At 37.1% G+C, this 22,206-nt stretch overlaps 1 protein-coding gene across 6 annotated transcripts; it reads left to right on the forward strand.

Moving 5' to 3' along the window:
• Positions 1-177: 177 nt before the first annotated feature.
• On the forward strand, positions 178-22,157 carry LOC100650829 (histone acetyltransferase p300). Of its 6 annotated transcripts, none has more exons than XM_048413909.1 (21): positions 179-1,211; positions 2,745-2,903; positions 4,545-4,753; positions 4,838-5,212; positions 5,294-5,585; positions 5,655-5,960; positions 6,481-9,422; positions 9,507-9,664; positions 10,852-10,965; positions 11,076-11,210; positions 11,281-11,757; positions 11,834-11,999; positions 12,243-12,413; positions 12,495-12,728; positions 12,814-13,044; positions 13,123-13,242; positions 13,324-13,625; positions 13,871-14,281; positions 14,369-14,684; positions 14,775-15,204; positions 15,298-22,157. In XM_048413909.1, exons 1-21 carry the CDS (start codon positions 1,130-1,132, stop codon positions 15,771-15,773), a joined length of 8,106 nt encoding a protein of 2,701 aa, XP_048269866.1. In that variant the 5' UTR covers positions 179-1,129; the 3' UTR covers positions 15,774-22,157. The 6 variants fall into 6 exon arrangements, with proteins under 6 accessions (XP_048269857.1, XP_048269859.1, XP_048269865.1 ...); XM_020867827.2 differs by having other exon boundaries at positions 10,885-10,965; XM_048413900.1 differs by having other exon boundaries at positions 178-1,211; positions 14,775-22,157.
• Positions 22,158-22,206: the final 49 nt, after the last annotated feature.

The following is a 22,206-nucleotide window of genomic DNA, read 5'->3' on the forward strand; positions in this document are numbered from 1 at the left end:
TGGCGGCAGAGGAATAAACGAAATTCTCGCGGCTGTTAGACCGGCGGCGTGAACGTAATCGCAGCGTTCGTGGCCTCGCAGCAGTTTGACCAATAATAGGGAGCGATCATGTCACGTGATCACAGGGACCAATCAGGTGGCTGGTCTAACATCCCGGCGACTATACGGAACCAGTCGGACATTTTCTGACAAGCGTAGAAAAACTTCTCGTCAACAGCAGCCGCCATTTTACGTTAGCCGATACTCGTGCGGTGCAGAACTCTCGCGATCGCTTTTCCCGAGCGAATTTCTGTGGCGCGCGGTGGCCGCCCCGGAACCGACTCATTTCATCGTCTTCGCCTCCTGGCGTCCGTGATTGCCTCGAATGTGTGGGGAAAGCGAGCTGCGTCCGCGGTGATCATTCGCGCGCCCCGTGTCGCAGTGTGCCAAGGCGAGAGAAGAGGAGAGAAAGATGGTGCCAGCGGGCCTCGAGAGCGATATCGTTGCTGCGAGCTAGCGCCGTGCGCGCAGCCAGTTCGTCACACTCGAGTGTTTGACGAGTCGTGTGCGACCGACTAAACCGAATATAACGTGAGAACTCGTTTGGTAGTGGTGTGCATTTAAGTCGAAGTGGTGATCTTCGATATTGTGATACCAATAGTCTAGTTAACTTCTCGGCCTGTCCCGTCGTCGTCGTGCGAGTGGCCTGTGCGCCCATTGAAAAATTTACTGTGTGTGTGGGCTTTGAGCGCGGGGTTCGACGTACCCCCGACGATGCCCAATGGTTGATCGTGTATCAAAGCGTGCTCGGGGACGCTCCACGCGCCGCGGTTTTCATTGTTATTGTCATGCTTGTGAATACGCTAAGAGCTTGGTGAATTTTCGCGGCTTCACCGAAGAGGAGGAAGCAGCAATAGCATCAGCAGCAGCAGTAACAGCATCATCAGCACTAGTACCGATCTTCTAGTGGCGTAGTGCAGCGTTTCGTTCGTGTGTGTATACCCGTGTATACGTGCCTGCGTGCGTGCCTGGTTGCGTGCGTGCGTGCGTGCGTGCGTGCGGTCATCCTGACTTGCTGCCGCCGCCGCTTACTTGCTACCAGGAGTAAACAGCCTGAAACACAAGAAATAATTAACCCCGAAAAGAAACCATGGCCGACCACCTGGTGGACGGGCCACCGAATAAGCGGCCGAAGCTCGGAGATCCTTTTCAGGGGACTTCGGATTCCGCGGGTAAGTTCTTTCATTTTCATCACGGTAAACTTTCTTCGCAATAGAGTCGCTATCGCGACTAACCTTTCGGGGATGAAACGTCGCAAGTAGCACATACGCCGTTTTTCTAATTACGTGATACCACACGCATATATCTTTCTTATTATATTAAGAAATATATGCTCTTCGATTTATCAGAGGCATACTGTCAATTCATTGACGGGTGCAACCTTTGAGCAAAATTGACCACATGTCTCGATGCCTTCGTTTTTCAAGAAATGCACCCTTTTGTTATTGTCTTCGTATCATTTACCTTTATTGAAAACAATGTGTCTGATAGACAAACTCTCTCTCTTTCTCTCTCTCTCTCTCTCTTTTTCTTTCTTTCTTTCTTTCTTTCTTTCCACAACATTTTTGTATAGGTTTTGAACTTTCAGGAAAGTTCTGTGGTTGTAGTTAGTTATTATCATTTCATGTTACAAGTGTTACATTATTATCCTTTGACAGGACCCTCTACTCGTTATATTCTAAAATATGCGTATATTCTAAAATTGTGTGATTTTTTTTTGTTTTGTCGTCGTATGTAACGATCAAAATCTCTATTTTGTTATTAGTTAACTGTTTATAAACTAACCTAAATTATTCAAGAAATGCTATTGCGGAAATTGATTACTTTATCAATTGTCTAACGTGTTATTACTGATCTGATAAATTATTTTAAATTGTTCTACAAAATTGTAATTATTCATATGAATTTACACGGAAATTCATGTCAGGAAACAGAGATATTTAAGAAATATTTTCAGCTGTGACAGTATCGGCATTAATGAATGTTTTGGGTTGAGTTTTCATTCTACAATGTTTTTACATATTTTGATATTAATAAATCATTATATATAGTTATTCTTAATAAAATATAAATTATTAGAAAGTTCCAAATTATTGGTTGTTGGACATTTGGGCAATTTGGATATAGTGTATAAATTTTGCTCAGAGGTTATAGAAATATTCCATGTTTAAAAAAAGAATTGTTTGTACTAAATAATCTGTAACTTCTGTCTTGTTGCACGTTCTTTCTATTATTTAAATTTAACCTAAACAAAATAATAGTATATTGTAAATTTTTTAGTTGTCTTTAAATTTAGTTCTCATTTTATTTTTGTAGTGCATGGCAAATGCATGGAAGTTTGAATAATTATTAAAAAAGACATGCTGGCATGATTGATGCGCTAACCATCTCTTGATTCTTATTTTCTTTAAGTGCTACCTGATCACCTTAACAGTTTCTGAACTCAATAATATTTCATATAATCCCATATCGATTTGGTGATGACTGTGTCACTTAAATACTTGATGTATCAATCACAAGATTTAGTCAGGTTATACAAAGTGGCAGACATAGTCTTTCTTTTCAGGATTATAGATATTAATTCATCTATACCAATTAGTTGCATTTGAAAGAAAATTTAGACTATTTCTGCTGCTTAAAAACTGTGATCCAGAAAGCATAGACAGTTTTTCCACAATCTGAAATAAAAACTGTGATATATGTAGTGGGTATGGCGCCTCTAATGATGCACCATGCTTATACAAACTACGGGGGAGGTGGCAGTGGTAACATGCAACAAATGCAGGGCCCGCCACAACAGCAGCTTCATCTGCAACAGCATCAGCTGCAGCCACATTGGAACAACCATACCATCCAGAAAAGAAGTAAATATTATTACAAAACCCAGCAAAAAGTTCAAAAACATTAAGTCCAGCACTACAGAATTTGTTTATCTGTCCATTCATCTCATTTATTAGTATCATAAAGTTGTAAAATCATTTAATTACTTCCAATTTATATCATAATTTATTGCTAAAATAATTCGTAATTTTTATATTATAAACAAAATGTATATAGTTTTAGCATATTGTCACTATGGTTCAATAAAGTTGATTTATTGTTGTTATTTGTAAAACCCACAATGAACATGAGGATTATATTGTTTTACTTATATGATAGAATATAAGAACAAATAAATGTAATATATTGCCTTATAATTGAGAAAGATTTGTTTCTTTTATATGATACTGGAGAAAAATTGGATCACTCTAAGTACTATAGGAAAAAAATGTTTCAATTTAACATATAATAAAAAAAAATATAAATAGATATGCTGTGAGTTTCAAGCATTGAGTGGTAATGTAATATGGACATGCGACACACATGTACAGAGCTCTAAAACTTTATATTAGGATGAAACTGTATTAAATATTGTGTATAAATTTTTAAATAAAATGCGATTATATCTTCAATGAGATAAAGTTAAACTAGGTTGTTAGGTAGGTAACTATGATGTTTTGTACATAATCGTTTTTATACTTTGTAGGTAATTGATATCATAATTGAAATAAACTGATTTATATTATTTGTAAGAGTTTCAGAAACTTTTTTTTAATGTTACAACATTAAAAAACATTCCGTTTACAAACAGTTGTAAATACTCTTTAGAGTGACTATGATTTCTTCGCATGACTGTCTACTCTAAAGTTTGCCATCAGTAGCTTTGCTGCTTTTGTAGTTTAGCACGTCTTTATTGTGAAGAAATTTTTATTCTGCTGTAGTATAAACTCCTTTAAGTTATGCTCACACAGTGTATGTCTCATGTCTTATTTATTTATGTATTTGTTTGTTTATATTTACAGTAGTTTGTGTAGAATCTTCTTGTTTTATTTTCTTTTTTTCTATTTTTTGATTAAATTTGCATTTGACCCCTTTTTTCTCCGTTGTTGTATGGTCAATCATGGATAGTCAAGTAAGTTAAAGAGATATTTTTATATGACAGATGTATTTTTCAAACACTGTAGGTTAGTATAATTTGAACAAATACAAGCTTCTGCAATTTAAAATATGATATGTACATAAATGTCATAAAATGTATTCATGTATGCATATATGTGCATGTATACCTACATGCAGGTATATTATACAACAAGCAACTACATTATATGGTAGTACGAAGATTTTACTATTAAATCTTTAGATAGAAGCTATGGTGACGGTGCTGAATCTTATCTTTATATCATTTACTAATGGTTTTTTGGTCTCTATGGTATATGTTACATTTAATATCATAATCTGACAATAATTTTCTAAACTGGTTATCTAGAAAAGTAATTATTCAGTTGTGATATCGAACTCTTCTATGAATTCTGTAGCCTAAAGAAAATCTTCAGTTTTGATGTACAACGTGCTTGATATTATGGTTTAGTGGCTACAATTATATATATTACTTTTGTAGTAACCAGTATCTTTTACAGCAACGTACATACCATAATGCTGTTACTAATGCAAATTTTTATTCTCAGATTATATAACAAACACAGATATGTTTGATCTTGAAAATGATCTACCTGATGATCTGTTGTCATCGGGGTCTTGGGGTTCTGCAACTGAAAGTGCTAAACCACCAGCAACAGGCCCAGGCCCAGGGCAGCAAAATGGTGCGCTTGATTCAGAACTTAGACAACATGTACAGCAACAACAACAACTTTCACATCATCTAATACAACAACAAGTTCGTATATATAAATTATATGTTATGAATATTATGTATATATATACAAGAAACACTGTTTAATTTTGATCTTTTTTGAAACAGGGCAACAAAAATTTGGTTGCAAATTCTCTAGCAATGGCTGCTGGAACTTTGGGTAATAAAAGTCCAAATATGCAATCTCCACCAAATGTTTCTGTTTCTAAAGTAGTTGATCCACAAATGGTCGTGAGTCTGGGAAATTTACCAAGTAGTATAGCCAGTTCCTTGGCAAATAATCAAATGTCCATTGCAAATTCAATGGGTGGCCTTCAATCGTCAATGAGCATGGCTGGAAGTAATCCTACCATGTCAATGCCAGGTGGAATAAATTCTGCTCTTGTTATGACCAGTAGTGCTAGTGGAAATAACAATATGGGTGGAATGGCAGGTGGAAGTTTAATTGTAACCAACAGCTTAAATAAGCAACCTTTAAACACTGTGAGTTATAGTGAGATCAATATATATATATGAAAACAGTATTTTGTGTAGAATATACAATCTAAACGTTCTATGGTTTAGGTAACCATGATGGCTCCTAATACACAAGGAGGAATTCATCATCCTAGTGGGCCACATGGTGTTGCTCAAATGCAAAATGGACCTGGAATAATGAATACTAGAGCTGTAGCAATGCAACAACAGCAACAAGCTCATATGGTTGGACCAGCAAGGGGTCAAAGTCCACATCAACAAGTACACCAAGTTGGTATCGTTGGTCCTGGTCAGGGAGGTCCAAGAATCCAGGCACCCCCAAATATGACAAATATGCCAAATATGGGGCAAATAAGTGCATCAAGTCCTTATGGTTATGGTAATTATAGCAGTTGTATATGTAGTTGGTAAGTTTTAAGATATATTTAAATATACAATTTTTAATCAGGATCTCCAGCGAGTGGACAGGGGCCTGGCGTTACTGTATGTACTAACAGTCCTGTTGGAGTTGTTACACCACAACCAAAAGGAGTGGGAACAAACATGACTGCCATGCAAGGTAGTAGATTTGGAGGAACCGCAGGTCCTATTGGCTCCACAAATGTTGTGGGTGGTCAAGAAGGTGGCATGGCACAACAAGCTCAACCACCTGCTCCAAGTCCAGCTCAACCTCAGTCTGGTGCACCAAGTGGAGGTCAACCTGGACCACAACAAGCTACTCAGGGCCAAATACCCGGTACTGGTGCTCCAACGGGTAATTATTAATTTTTATTTTTAAGTAAATTTATTTCATTAATGAAACTTAGCCCATTTGCATCATGGGTCTGCTTAAGAAGACTGGTCCCTATCACCGCGCGAGGTCGGTCGTAGGTGAAGTAAATGACATCCGAATTCTTCATAGAGTTTATCCGAAATTTACTGTTCAAAACGATTGGTAGACAATGTTGCTTCATAAACATGACATCTTACATTCTTTATAACACAGGAAAAAAGAAAAAATTATTTATTTAAAAAAAGTAAGAAATAAGAAATTAAATCATATTATTTCTCGTGGAATTTTTTAAAATGGTCAATACAATAAACTGATATAGGCGAGATACTGACAAACGGGTCAAACGTAAAATCTCACATCTGAAGAATACTTAGTGACTGAAATAAAAAGCAGTCGCAGTGCACGTAATAATCCGCGCTTGGTGATAGAAGACAGTCGCAGCGCGCGGATTAATCCGCGCTTGGATGCAAGTCGGTTAACTATGTAATATTTATGTTACTAGGTGCTACAAAATCAATTGCTGATCCAGAAAAGCGCAAACTTATTCAGCAACAACTAGTTCTTCTACTTCACGCGCATAAGTGTCAACGACGCGAAAGTCAAGCAAACGGTGAAGTTTGGCAATGTTCGTTGCCAGACTGTAAAACTATGAAAAATGTATTGACTCACATGACTGCTTGTCAAGCAGGGAAAACCTGTAAAGTGCCACACTGTAGCTCATCGAGACAAATTATTAGTCACTGGAAACACTGCAACCGTAACGATTGTCCTGTGTGTTTACCTCTGAAACAGGCAAACAAAAATAAAACAACAAATGCTGCTGCAGCATCTACGACACAACCAAATAGTCAACCAAATCCGAGTCAAACAGAAATGAGAAGAGCATACGATGCGTTGGGTATTCCATGTCCGACTACAACAACTGGTGGTTTGGTTGCTCAATGTGTAACTAGAAGAATGCCAACACCAAGCATGCAAGGAGCACCCGGTGCGATAGGAAACGTTAGATTAGCTCAACCTCCAACTCAGAATGCACCCGGTCAATCTGTAGTTGGCGCCGGGCAACAAGTTGTTGCTCCAAATGTTTCCCTCCCTTTAAATTCTGATCCTAATACAGTCGGAGTTGCTGGTAATCAAGCAGCACCTACCAGTGGTCCCACGCCTGCTGCTGCAGCGACTGCCGCTAATATACAACAATCTGTTAATATGCAGCAACTGTTTGGTTTGAATGATTCAGGACAACTTAGTGTTCCAAGTGAAAATAGGTTAGCTAATCTTCAGCTTCCAGCTGGACTTCAACCAAGTCAAGTAACAGCAACATCGGTGCAGGAATCAAAGGATTGGCATCAAACTGTAACACCAGATCTTAGAAATCATCTCGTTCATAAATTGGTTCAAGCAATATTTCCAACTCCTGATCCACAAGCTATGCTCGATAAAAGAATGCATAATCTTGTTGCATATGCAAGAAAAGTTGAAGGCGACATGTATGAAATGGCAAATTCAAGATCAGAATATTATCATTTGCTTGCCGAAAAAATATACAAAATTCAAAAAGAATTAGAGGAAAAACGACAAAAGCGGAAAGAACAACAATTACAAGCCCAGCAGCAACAACAACCACAATCTGCAGGAGCATCTGGCTCAGGTTTAAGGCCATGTGCTCCCCCAGGTGTTGGTACCGTTCCACCATCACGACCAGTTGGAACAGTTACTCCTAGTTTGCGTAGTCATTCGCCAAGTATGACACTTGGAAATTTACCTGCAATGGGCATTCCGCACAATAGAATGCAGTTTCCTCAACAACAACAAACACAACAAGTACAGGTCCAGTCCCAAACGAACGCCCAAGCTCAGGCTCAAGCACAGGCCCAGGCCCAGGCTCAGGCTCAGGCTCAGGCTCAGGCTCAGGCTCAGGCTCAAGCTCAAGCTCAAGCTCAGGCTCAAGTTCAAGTTCAGCAACAAATGCAACAGCAACAACAACAGCAGCAGCAGCAGTCAGGAATTTTGGTTGGCCCACCTGGTCCTAGTCCAAATGGACAATCAACTTCTAATCCTAACGTTGTTTCAAATCCTGGTCTCAGTCCTTTTGGACAACCACAAATGTCACAATCAAGTTTAACAACAACTACTACGTCTGCAACAACTAGTCAATTCCCAACCTCAAATGGTACGTCTGGTTTACCTAACAGTTCGCCTGTACAGAATCAACATCAATATTCTGATATCATGAAAGTTAGATTAGCGCAAGCTCAAGCAGCAATTGCGCACCAACATCAGCAACAGCAACAGCCGCCATCACAACCTCAGTCTCAACAACAATCAAGTCAGTCACAGCCGCAACAACCAACAAGTACTTCGAATCAAAACGCTACGACAACCTCAATGCCGCAAACGCCATCACCATTTAGCAGTATGCAACAACAAAACAATCAACAGCAAAATCAATTCAACAATAGTCGGCCTCTTTCGGTTTCAACACCTAATGATAATGGCATCAGTACATCAACTCCACAAACGATACCACCTCCTGCTTCTAGTGGACCTAGTCCCGGCCCAGCAACAACGACAAATGGACCTCAATCTACAACTTCCACACCTAATACGCCACTAGTTCCTTCATTAATGACTCCAAATCAGACTGTTTCTTCCGCCAACCAAACACCACCTCATCCTGCTACTACACCGTCTCCTGCCGGCCTTGCAAGTCTAGGAAAAGGCATGACATCTCAGGAGAGGGCTGCATTAAATGCACCTAGAACTTCGTCCATGTCTTCGCAAATGGCGGCTATTACAGCCGCTTTAGATCGTGATAATTCTCCTAGTCCTCCAATGAATAACAACAAGGGAAAATTGGATTCTATTAAAGAAGAAAGTATGAAAATGGAAATTAAAACAGAAGATGGTTCTGAGAATCATAGAATGGATGGAGGTAAAAGTGTCAATAATGAGGTGTCTATTAAAACTGAAATCAAAACAGAACCAATGGAGGAAGGATCCAGTGAGAGTATCGTAAAGGAAGAACCTATTAGTATTAAGGAAGAACCTATAACACCAATATCCAGTCAAGACACAACAACGCCAGATATTAAACCATTAGTTCCTGAACCGATACAACCAAGCGGAACGTCAACTGATAAGAAACGGTTGTGTTTATTCAAACCAGATGAATTGCGACAAGCATTAATGCCAACGTTAGAAAAACTTTATCGCCAAGATCCAGAATCTATACCATTTAGACAACCGGTCGATCCTCAAGCATTGGGAATTCCTGATTATTTTGATATTGTTAAAAAACCAATGGATCTTTCAACGATCAAAAGAAAACTAGATACAGGGCAATACAGTGATCCATGGGAATATGTGGATGATGTATGGATGATGTTTGATAATGCATGGCTTTACAATCGTAAAACATCACGTGTTTACAGATATTGTACAAAGGTATGTTTATTTCTGAATTATTCAATCAGCGTGTACTGATATCAATAATGACTTTCAAATTACAAATCTTCTCATTGATTTTAGCTTTCTGAAGTCTTTGAGCAAGAAATAGATCCTGTAATGCAAGCCTTGGGATATTGCTGTGGAAGAAAATACACATTCAATCCACAAGTACTATGTTGTTATGGAAAGCAACTTTGTACAATACCAAGAGATGCAAAGTACTACTCCTATCAAAATAGGTCAGTAATATGGAAGAGTTTTAGTCAAATAACTATGTAAAACAGGAAAATTCATTTAATAATTGAAAAAAAATAGTCTCTCTCTGCATGAAGGGAATATGTTAGTAGGTTTTATCTCCATCTTGCCCTTTAGTAATTTCTTTACTTAGATAATTAGATATCTTGTTAATGACTTCTGTTGCTCCCAGCTGTCTTCAAAGATTACTGACATTAGCTATATCTGTTAAGTTTTCGAAGTTCAAGTTGCCTTTAGGCGCATTCGACTTTCATGGTACATTTTTATTTATAGAAAAATGTTCTATAATCGGATACGCTAGATTAACTTGGCAGGCTAATTAACCTGTTTCGGTTATATCAGTCGATACAGGCCAGTCTCCTGACCAACACGTTTCTTTTTTTACGTTTTTTATTACAATTATGAAACATTTGTCAATGAATGCATTGTTTCGTAACGTTCGCACATATGAAGTTGAAATTTTATTACGCATATACTTAAGGGATATAGAGCTCTCTATAGTCATCCTTAAAATTAGATGCTTTTTAAATATATATTTTGCTTTACAAATAATATAGAATGTATAAAAGAATTTTTATTCGAAGGAAGTCATTTGTTAAATACTCTTGAGTATATGCAACTAAGTAATTTATGTATATATTATATGGTGTCTAACTATGGCACTCTTCTCTTCTTTGTATGTTACCTTCGCTCTACCCATGGGTTGCGCACGCACACACAAATCCTTGTTTGCTGCTTGCTTCTTGTGTTGCCCGCGCCCCTTGCTTCTTTCTGACTCTACTACTTCATGCCACGAAAATTGATACTTGGAAATTGGACGATTGAAATTGGATACCTGACATTTAAAATGAAAACATAAATACATGTAAAACAAATTGTATTTGTGATAAATGAAAAATAATGAAAAAAATATGTTCATTAAATGAAATGATGACTTCCTACAATTTTTGGAATAAAAAATAATAAAAATATAACGAAACGGATCCAAACATATTACAATTGGCAAAACTACTTGCATGTGTATAATTGCAAATACAAACAAATATTTATCAAAATTGGATACTCGACATTTGGATACATCGATTGGGGCGTGAAAAAATTGATCTTCGTATGATGCACGCATGACATTGACGAATTGAAATTTGGATCTAAACACTATTGGTTGGAACAGTAGTCTAAAGGCATATGGTCTTGTTTCCGACAGATACACCTTCTGTCAGAAATGTTTCAACGACATTCCTGGTGATACTGTGACGTTAGGAGACGATCCAACGCAACCACAAACGTAAGTTTTGAAATAAATATATCATCAACATTTGTTATATATATACATATATAATACATATCTGTATTATATATACATACATGAAATTAAATTATTATATTTTATTACAGTGCCATTAAAAAGGAACAGTTCCAGGAAATGAAGAACGATCATTTGGAATTGGAGCCTTTTGTTGTATGTACAGATTGCGGTAGAAAAGTACATCAGATATGCGTGCTTCACATGGAATCAATTTGGCCTTTAGGGTAAGTAAAACGTTTTCTTATAAAATAAATATAAATAGTGTAGTTCTTATAACTAGATCTTTTCTTGTAGATTTACTTGTGATAATTGCTTGAAGAAAAAAGGTCAAAAACGTAAAGAAAATAAATTTAATGCTAAACGTTTACCGGTTACTAAATTAGGTACCTATATCGAAACACGTGTGAACAATTTCTTAAAGAAAAAAGAAGCTGGTGCTGGAGAAGTTGCAATTAGAGTTGTAGCATCCAGTGATAAAGTTGTCGAAGTGAAACCAGGAATGAGAAGTCGATTTGTGGAAAATGGTGAAATGCCTGGTGAATTTCCGTATAGAGCAAAAGCTTTGTTTGCATTTGAAGAAGTTGATGGGACTGATGTATGTTTCTTCGGCATGCATGTGCAAGAATATGGTAGTGAATGTACACCACCTAATACTCGAAGAGTTTATATTGCATATTTGGATTCTGTACACTTTTTCCGGCCTAGACAGTTCCGAACAGCAGTATATCACGAAATTCTTCTTGGATACTTGGATTATGCAAAACAATTGGGGTAAATTGAACTTTGTTCATTGAAATTGAAATTTGCAGTATTAATACTTTTATTACAAACTTTTCTTTTTGTATAGATATACAATGGCTCATATTTGGGCTTGTCCCCCTTCTGAAGGCGATGATTACATTTTCCACTGCCACCCGCAAGAACAAAAGATTCCAAAGCCTAAAAGATTACAAGAATGGTATAAGAAAATGTTAGACAAAGGCATGGTTGAAAGGATCGTGCTCGATTACAAAGTTAGTAGTAATACATAACTAATCTGAACACATCTTATACAGTCTCATGTGTTTCCTGAGAATTAATTGTCATTCTTGGGTGTCAGAAGAGACTAAAATTAATGTCTGCAGAAGCTAATGTTTACATTGAACTTATAAATTTAAACATAGGATTAGCAGACTACAATTAAAGTTAAATGTTTCTATTTACAATTTAAGAATCATAAAAATTGGAGATTAATTTTTTCTATTTATTAATTTCAGGACATTTTAAAACAAGCGATGGAAGATAAACTTACATCTGCAGCTGACTTACCGTATTTTGAAGGTGATTTTTGGCCGAATGTTTTAGAAGAAAGTATCAAGGAGTTAGATCAAGAAGAAGAAGAGAAACGTAAACAAGCGGAAGCAGCGGAAGCTGCTGCTGCCAATGCAGTAAGTACAGTTTAGTGATGTATTATTAGAGATGGTAGATAACAAAGAACTAATCATGGTCTATACAACTTTTTGTTACAGATTTTCTCATTGTCAGAGGATTCTGAAACAGGGCCAGACGGCAAAAAGAAAGGGCAAAAGAAAGCTAAGAAATCCAATAAATCCAAAGCAAATCAAAGAAAAAATAGTAAAAAATCTAATACCCCACAAACAGGAAATGATCTTTCAGCAAAGATTTTTGCCACTATGGAGAAACATAAAGAAGTATTCTTCGTTATTAGGTTGCATAGTGCTCAAAGTGCAGCCAGTTTAGCAGTAAGTATTTAGGATTAATTTATATTTATTATTTTTTTTAATAATCGAATCGTATTCTTACGTTTGAAAATAATGCACGTTTTAGCCTATTCAAGATCCTGATCCAGTTATTAATTGTGACCTTATGGATGGCCGCGATGCTTTCCTTACAATGGCTAGAGAAAGACATTATGAATTCTCTTCCTTAAGGCGCGCGAAATTTAGTTCTATGTCTATGCTATACGAATTGCACAATCAAGGTCAAGACAAGTTTGTTTATACTTGCAATAATTGTAAGAGCCATGTAGAAACAAGATATCATTGTACGGTTTGTGATGTAAGTATTAAAACAATCATCTGTAAACATGTATCATCCAATTTTCAAACAATCTAATGTTATTATTTATTATGTTAGGATTTTGATCTGTGTATAAGCTGTAAAGAAAAAGACGGTCATCCTCATCATATGGAAAAACTTGGTTTAGATTTGGATGATGGTTCATCGCCGGCCGATGCTAAACAAGCTAATCCACAGGTAAAAATATATTTTTATTAACTGAATATATTAATAATTTTGCTATGAATATTTATAATAAATATTTTTATTTTATAATAGGAGGCGCGTAAACTTTCAATTCAAAGATGTATTCAATCGTTGGTGCACGCGTGCCAATGTAGAGATGCTAACTGTCGTTTAACAAGTTGTCAAAAGATGAAGAGAGTAGTAACGCATACTAAAGTTTGCAAACGAAAAACGAACGGTGGCTGTCCAATCTGTAAACAATTAATAGCGTTGTGCTGTTATCATGCTAAACACTGCCAAGAGACTAAATGTCTTGTTCCATTCTGTTCGAACATCAAACATAAGCTGAAACAACAACAGCTTCAACAGCGGCTACAGCAAGCGCAGTTGTTAAGGTAAATACGTCAGTAGTAGTGGTAGTAGTAGTAGTAGTAGTAGTAGTAGTAGTAGGAGTAGTAGTAGCAGTAGTAGTAGTAGTAGTAGTAGTAGTAATAGTAATAATAATAATAATAATAATAATAACAACAACAACAACAACAACAGCAGCAACGTTGGAATAATAATTTCCAAAGATAACTAGGTGTATGTATATCCTATGTATATAAGTTAGGTGTATATCTTTCTTTTTAATGTGTTTCAGGAGACGAATGGCTGCGATGAATAGCAGACCCACAGGTCCAGTGGGAGCGATGCAATCCGGACAACAGAGTTCAAATGTTACTATGACCACAGGTGTTGCTATGAAACCAGGTGTCAGTCCTACCAATTTACCTTCGCCACATCAACCTGGAATAGGATTGAAACCTGGAACTCAAACGCCACCTGCTCACGTTCTCCAAGTTGTTAAGCAAGTACAAGAAGAAGCTGCACGGCAACAAGTACCGCATGGTTATGGTAAAGTAACGCCAGGTGGTGGAGTTGGTGCTGGAGTTGGCGTAGGAGGACAAACAGGTGGTGTAATGCCTCCACCTCCTATGCAACGTCCAATGCCTGTACAAATGCCAAATCCTGGCGGTACACATCTTATTCCAATGGATCAATGGACAGCAAGGTGAGTTGTTAAATATAATAATTAAAATACCACCGTACACATATATGTATATAAAAAGAGGTATTAAAGCTACACCTTTATTTACAGTAGGTATCAGCCAAGTACACTGATGCAACAGAATCCTGGTTTGAGACAGCAAACGCCGCAACAGTTAATGCAGCAGCAGCAACAACATCAAGGGCAGCCAGCAATAGCTATGGGAGGACAGATGCCTAGGCAAGCTGGAGTTCTCGGTGGTCCGGTTAATCAAGTTGGTCCTCAAACTCAAAGCAACATGCACAAGCATGTATTGCAGCAACTTATGCAAACTCTAAAGAATCCCCATACTCCTGAACAACAAAACCAAATACTTCAAATACTCAAAAGCAATCCACCGATTATGGCTGCTTTTATCAAACAACGGGTATGACGATTAATTTCTTCTATATTATTTGTCTGCTGACATTTTCGATTTTAATAATTTCTATTACCATATAATTTTTTAAATTAATAGGCACTCGCTCTAAATCAACAACAAAGTGGTCAATACGGTGGAGGAGTGGGCGGACCTTTGGGTCCTAATCAGCCGCAGCAACAACCTGCTCTGCAGCATATAATGTCTCAGCAACAGCAGCAGCAGCAGCAACAGCATCAGCAGCAGCAGCAGCACCAACAACAACAACAACAGCAAGGCAGAATGCAAATACAGGCAATGCTAAATCAACAGCAACAACAACAGCAGCAACAGCAGCAACCTGTTCAACAGCAACCACCACAGTGGTATAAACAGCAAATGCTAGTATTGCAAAGGCACCAGCACCCGTCACAGCAGCAACAACACCCGCAGCAGCAGCAACAGCAGCAGCAACAACAACAACAACAATTTACACAACCACCAGCACCGCCTTACGGTCAACAGCGACCTATAAGGCCGCCCCTTCTCGGTAAGAATTATTTAATTCTGGAGAAAACGAGATTCGTCGAGCCGCTTGGTTCGTGGTCTAACGCTTGCCACGATTCCGCGTATTCTTCTCCAGGTTATGGTGGCTTTAGCGAACAAGGATACGGTCAACCTGGCTTAAAACCAACACCACCTCCGGTACCTTCTCCGCAAGGTGTGATGGGGCCTCCAGGGATTTCTGTACAGCAACAATTAATGCAGTCCGTTCGATCTCCACCGCCAATTCGTTCTCCTCAACCAAATCCTTCCCCACGACCGGTTCCTTCTCCACGTAATCAGCCAGTTCCTTCTCCTCGATCAGGGCCGGTGCCATCGCCTCATCATCATCCACCTCATGGTACACCAACACATTCACCGGCTCATGAACTCGGTGGGCCAAGTGAAATGATGCTTTCGCAGCTGAGTGGTGGAACTGGTGCACCGACTGGTCACCCGGGTACCATGCCACATCATCCATCTCCAGCTCCACCACCCACTAGTGGCACAGACTCGAGTGAAGTGACGCCCATGACGCCACAAGATCAACTTTCAAAATTTGTCGAAGGATTGTAGTGACTATTAGTGAAGTCGGTTAACACGAGTGACTATGTTAGTGGGCGAACGATGATCTTGCATCGTATGTCAACCGTTTAGAAAGAACGGTCGCTGTTCCACCTCTCTGTCATGAGAACAGAGAGAGTAACTTCCATCCGTTCTGCGTTCCTAGCTTCGTGGAGATCAGGTACAACTACTTACGTCCGGTACACTGACCAAGTGCTGATGTTCAGAGACGGGTCAGAGTACAACTGGTGCGACCAAATTAATCCCGGATGACGCGTTCCCTTTTTCTATCTCCGAGTTAAGGTGCAGGAGCGATACAGCGTGTTGTGGTGCTGCTTAGATGCTCCGCGAAGATTCTACAGCTGGCTCAATGGACACTTGAACTTACGTTATTGTATTCTCGTATCTCAACCTCGGCTCCCCAATTGCGAACCAGTGGAACGACGAGAAACAATTAATTTGAAACTATACACACATGAAATCAAGAGAGACTATTAATACTTTATCCCCTAATACACATACATATACAAAAGAAACACACACTATGTCTCTGCCCAAACTTTTATTCCCCTTACACATGACTTTTTCATCTATATCACCTTCCCTCGCTGCTGCTCGTGCAGGCTGAGTGAAATCGTACAAATGTGTTGTGTATACTTAACGTTAATTAATAATTAATAGTTCAAATATTATTAGCGTAGCGATTATATGCAGTTATTATATACCACTATTATTATTATCGTGACAAGATGCAAAGTATATAACAAGAAAAAAAAACGAACTGTATGAAAATGGAAAGATATTGAAAAAGAAATCAACAACATTGTATGTAAGGAAGGGAGAAAAGAATTTAGTGGAAAGTTAAGTAATGTTAACTTAGGTTAATTTGTTATTAAGAGATCGCAACGGTTGCCGAAGGTTGTGCCGAAACCTTAGCACCATTAAATTTTATGGATCATTCTGAAATTAACCTTCAAAATAATCTGCTAAATTGTCCTATGGGAAAGAAACCTAATAACAGGACAGGCGAGACAACGCGGATTAACGGTGTCGCAACCAAAAAGTAGAAATTCACAAGCTTACTAATGGGAGGATTTATAAATCGTGTTAATTTTGACAACAAAAGTTTTTCAAACCGAGGGTCCAACATGTACAGTTCAATCAAAATATGTAGTTACGAAGCGTAATCGAAAAGGACCCTCGCATGAAAATCGTTCTGTACATACTATACTATTATTACGATAATAATAACGATTATTATTAATTTCCCTGTCTATTATGAATTTATTATTATTATTATTGCTATTATATATAATTCTTATTGATTCTTAATTATTATAATTACTATTATTACTCTACTACTACTACTATTATTATTAATAATATTATTTTTATTATTATTCTTCTTATTATTATTACCATTATTACTATTAATATTATCATGAAAGAAAAATTCAAAACATATAAGTATAGTGTTAATATTCGGGAAAAAAGCGAGAAAGGGATCCACACACACGCGTTATAATTATAATAGGATATCTCTGTGCACGATAAACCCGAGAAAAGGAAATACAAATACAGATACAAGTACACATACATACCGAAGTATGTGACTATGCCAGTGCTGTATCATAGTAAACTGTAAGTGTAACTTTTCCTCTCTCTTTTTTCTTCGATACCTATTTAAATGACTAGTTGGTAACGAATGATGCGTGAAGGTGTACTTCTGAAGTCCGTTTCGTCGGATATTTTTTAAATACACGGTGTACAATGTAGCCACCATGTAACCAAGCTATAATCGATTTAATCATAATCAGAATCATTAATGGCACATGCAACCGGTGTAAGATTCATATTTAAACGTGGCGTTTCCGTCGACGAAAGCGCGGTCCGATTCGAAACAAAAAGCCAGAGAAATCATGACCCGTTTGAGAGACACGTTACCTCTTGAAAAATGTATTTGACTCATTCTGATACATTTATCATCAGATATATCTATATACATATAACATCGTACATTTCCATTTGTCTTATATACATCGGTACCCTTTGAATTCGTTATAAAAGAAGGCAAAAAGCATTTTTCTTTTTTTTATAAAAATAAAGAAAGAATTTAACGAACGATTGGCGAATGTTTTTTGCCTTGAAAATTTTAATCGCGGGGTTGGACGGGGGTAAGTTTAACGAGAATGGTTCGTTTAAGATAACCGGTTTTCTTTCACTCAATTAAGTTCCAAATTCGAAAGATCGCTTTTTGTTATTTTTAGACCATTTTAAATTCTTTTATAAATCGGTTAATGTGAATCGTCAATCGATTCCGAAACATTCCTTTTGTTATGTATTCTCTTTCTCGCCCTTTCTTTCCTCCATCCACCGGTTTTTCTCTACGTCCTTCGTCCCTCGGACTAGTTTTATAGAAAGAACGTCGTAGATTCGTCTTTCCAAGATCGTCATATAAAAGGACAAAAAGAAAGAGAAAAAAAGATAATTATGTAGAATTATGTGATAGCAGTTAAATCGAGCGGGTCAACTATAAATCGGTTGAGAAACAAATCCTGTCGTGCGTCTGAAATTTCTAAAAGTGAGATGAAAACGATAAGAAACAGAGTAATACAAAGAACAAAAAATAACAATCTACGAAATGCGGATGGTTATCGACTGTAGATTTAAGTAAATTTTACTAGTAAAAAGAATAAACGTAACGACGAAGACCCAAAAGTATTTGGCTTAGTATGGCTGTGTTTAGGGCAGTGTTGTAAATCTGAAAGTGGTATACCTTTTTTGGTAGTAAACTCTTTAAGAGCGAACAATCGAACGCTATTGTGTACCAATCCGACGATCGCGATCTACACGAGTCATTTTATCGTTTGATTTTATTAATAATTAATTACTAACGAAGATGACACAATTGCTAAGAATCGGCGTTCATTTGCGAACGAATCGTAAAAATACGATATGTGATGGGTGTGTGTGTGTGCAACAGATATAAAGAAAAATGAGTTTTCTCTTTCTGAAGATAGTTCGAGCACATAATTGCGAGTGTAAAAATGGGTCTTAGTGTGTTCGAACATCGAGAAAGAGATGGATTGTAGATTCGCGAAAGATTACTTCCGTAGATGATAAAAAATAAAAAGAAAGAAACGAATGAAACGGAAGCGGTTTGCACGTCGGATTTGTTGGCACGTCAGCGTTCGTGGACAATTTATTATTGTAACGAAAAATGAACGATACAACACTATATATATATTATATATGTACTATATATACTATATATGTATTACATATATTATATATATATACTATATGTATTATATATATATAATATATATACTATATATGTATTATACGATTTGTTTTTCTTTTTATATTATCAAACACAATATAGGTCGCGGTTATATCATGATGGAGTAAACGTTAATTAATTAATTAATTAATTAATTAATTATTCGATAGACGATAATTGCAAACAAAACTATGGAATATAATTATTATTATTACGCTATTATTATTGAAATACCAACTATAGAGTACTACTTTTTATTATGACATTTCGTAACTAGTGAATTGATTATCTAATTAAAGATTAATGAGACGCAAGTGTAACATTTATCCCCCTCGCTCCCCCCAGGTAAAAAAAGAAAGAACTCACACCGTTCTTCATCCCAGTCTCTTTTTCTTTTCCTAAGGAAAAAAGTCTCGAGAGGGACAATGAGAATTTTCTCTCGATCCAGCCCCTCGAATCCTGATCCAACACTGCATCGGTCACGATAAATGTACAATATTTAATATAATGCGCTTTCCTTTATTTATTTTTGTCGGTGGGATTCTCGTCGTTCTCGCTAAACGAGACAAACGGAAATGGAAAGAAAAGATACTGTCACCGTCGCCATTCAGATACCTTTTTGTATCCCCTGGTGTAAAGACCGTTCGCAGAGTGACTTAGGAAAAACTTTAGTTAACGTCTTGTTTGCCCCCGTGTTCGCTATTCATTTTGTAAACGCGTTTTGTAAAATATATATGTTCGGTTTAGATGTGTGAAAGTTAGCCTCACGATATCCATTCGGAGAGGGGAAAGTGAATTTAGGTTTTTGCTACAGTTTTGTACTCTTGGACGTAAAAAAGACTTCGTTTTTCTCTTAACGATTTGTAACGTAGATAAGAATACTGTATGTTGATGTTCATGAATATTTAACCGAATATTGTTATATTATTATTAAAAAAGAAGTTTTAAAAATACATTCCATTTTTATTTTTCTCTCAGCTCAGGTTATATATGTACATACGTGTATCGAAAGACCAAAATCCTTCTTAAGAAGTATTTCTTATCGATAGTATTTATATAATCGCGAAAGAGTTACTAAGAAAGAAACGAATTATTTTTATCTTATCTTCCGAACAGAGACGGATCTTCTTATCCGTATACATCGAAACACTTTGAATTCTTTGTCACATTGCGCGTGTATCCCTTAATAAAGTACATATTTCAATACTCACAATGTGAACAACTAAAGTTTTTCTGTTAACTCTGTTATATTTGCCACTTTACTTGCTCTCACTTGCTACTACTCGTCTGTTCAGCAACTTCGCTTCGAACAATCGTTCGATTTTAATGTTTGTATATTTATTTAAAATTATTCGTTTCTCATCACGTGCACGATATATGGTCTCTTTCTAACTTTTTTCGAAACTTAGCCTCTTCTTACGTATCATTCGTATATTTTACACGATATTTGTACATAGAATTTCATTAACAAGATATAGCATTCAAACGCGTATGTACCCTTGTCTCGACCTGTCGACAAGTTGTACGGATTTTCAATTAGACGAGGACTTATATTTTAGTTCCATCGGATGGCAGAAAAATAAAGAAAAAGGAAGAACCAAAGTACAGTGCGACCTTCTGGCTTTCAAGGACTCCTAGGTTTTCACTGTCTTAACTTAAAATGGGACTAAAGTATGCAACGAACGCAACGCGTGTTTTCCTTCTATTTTCTCACCCTATTTATTCTTGCGTTCGCCGAATCTCCTTTCCTTAGGTGTAAGGACTAATCATTTATCCGATTACAGCGCATAATGTAACAACGTAAACGAAACTGGCACGTAAGAATTATACATATACGTGTATATATTTATACATACTTACCATTAACACAATATGAAAAATCTGACGAAATAAAGTTTACGTATAATTATTTGAATACTGGACATTGTACCTGTGTGCTCTCAGACACCTTTCTCGCGATCATTTCACGTTTCAACTTCTGAATCCTGTCACGATCTGTGGATTCCCGTTCGAGCGCAGTCTTATTTATACATAACATGTCGTTCGTTTCGTTGTCCTTTGTGTACACAAACGTATTTAGATGTACATTTCTTGCAAAGAGTTGTTCGCGAGGATTCGTCAATATTCTAAAAGTCAGTAATGAAGGCAGTATGATGGTAACACATCGAATTAAATCAAATCGGAACACAGGCTTTTGTACGATTTCGTGAGGATTTCCGTTCCCTTCGTTTGACCGAAGTCCGAAGTGATTGCTGCCCGTCAGTTCTTCCGCCTTATCTATCGTTTTCAGCGACGAATCCTTGTTGAACGATATCGTTGGACGGATAACAAAAGAAGGAAGTTCAGAGTCCCCATTCAGATCTATATGTACTAAGTTTACACGTACGATATGTTTATATTACCGCTTATATATAAACATATATAATATATATAAATATATATAATATATAAATATGTATGTGATATATATATTATATCATATTCTATATACATATTGTACACACATATACAGGTACACGTGATACACGTGTAACGATATTACAATATTACAGTGATCGCAGAGGAATCACGACTCTGTTAACGAAAGAAAGCTCAATGTATAGAGGTATATACATAGATTATCATAGAGAATAGGGCAGCTGTGAAGATTTTCTAGGTGTTAAGAGAGACCGTATACATACTTAGATTTTGGAATCGCCACGTCGAGATCGGATGCGATGTGGGACATTTCGAGTACACTAATCGGAGCAATTATTCGTCCAATGGAATAGATGTAACGAAACCGAAGCTCTAAATAACAAAATCCATCTGTACACGAGTCTCCGTTTTATACCGTACTTACGTGTCAAATAAATGTACTTGTCTGTAAAATGTATCGCGACTCCTTTTGTACTGTATTGACGCGACTTTGATAGCGAAGCATTCCATGTGTAAACGTGTTTGTTATATTTATTGTAGAATGAACCCCTGATTTACGCTATTCGTTTTCATCTTTTTACGACCCCATGTACATGTTTCGTTTCAACAGCTGGTTTGCGACACCGATGTTACCATCGCGACGGAATTGTATAGAAAAAACAAAATATTTAATAAACGATTTATGGATTATTCGACTTCGGTTTCTCTTTGTAGAATGGCGAACGTGACCTCTTCAAAAGAATA

Source organism: Bombus terrestris, chromosome 2, assembly GCF_910591885.1.
Source record: "Bombus terrestris chromosome 2, iyBomTerr1.2, whole genome shotgun sequence".
NCBI classification, from domain to species: domain Eukaryota; kingdom Metazoa; phylum Arthropoda; class Insecta; order Hymenoptera; family Apidae; genus Bombus; species Bombus terrestris.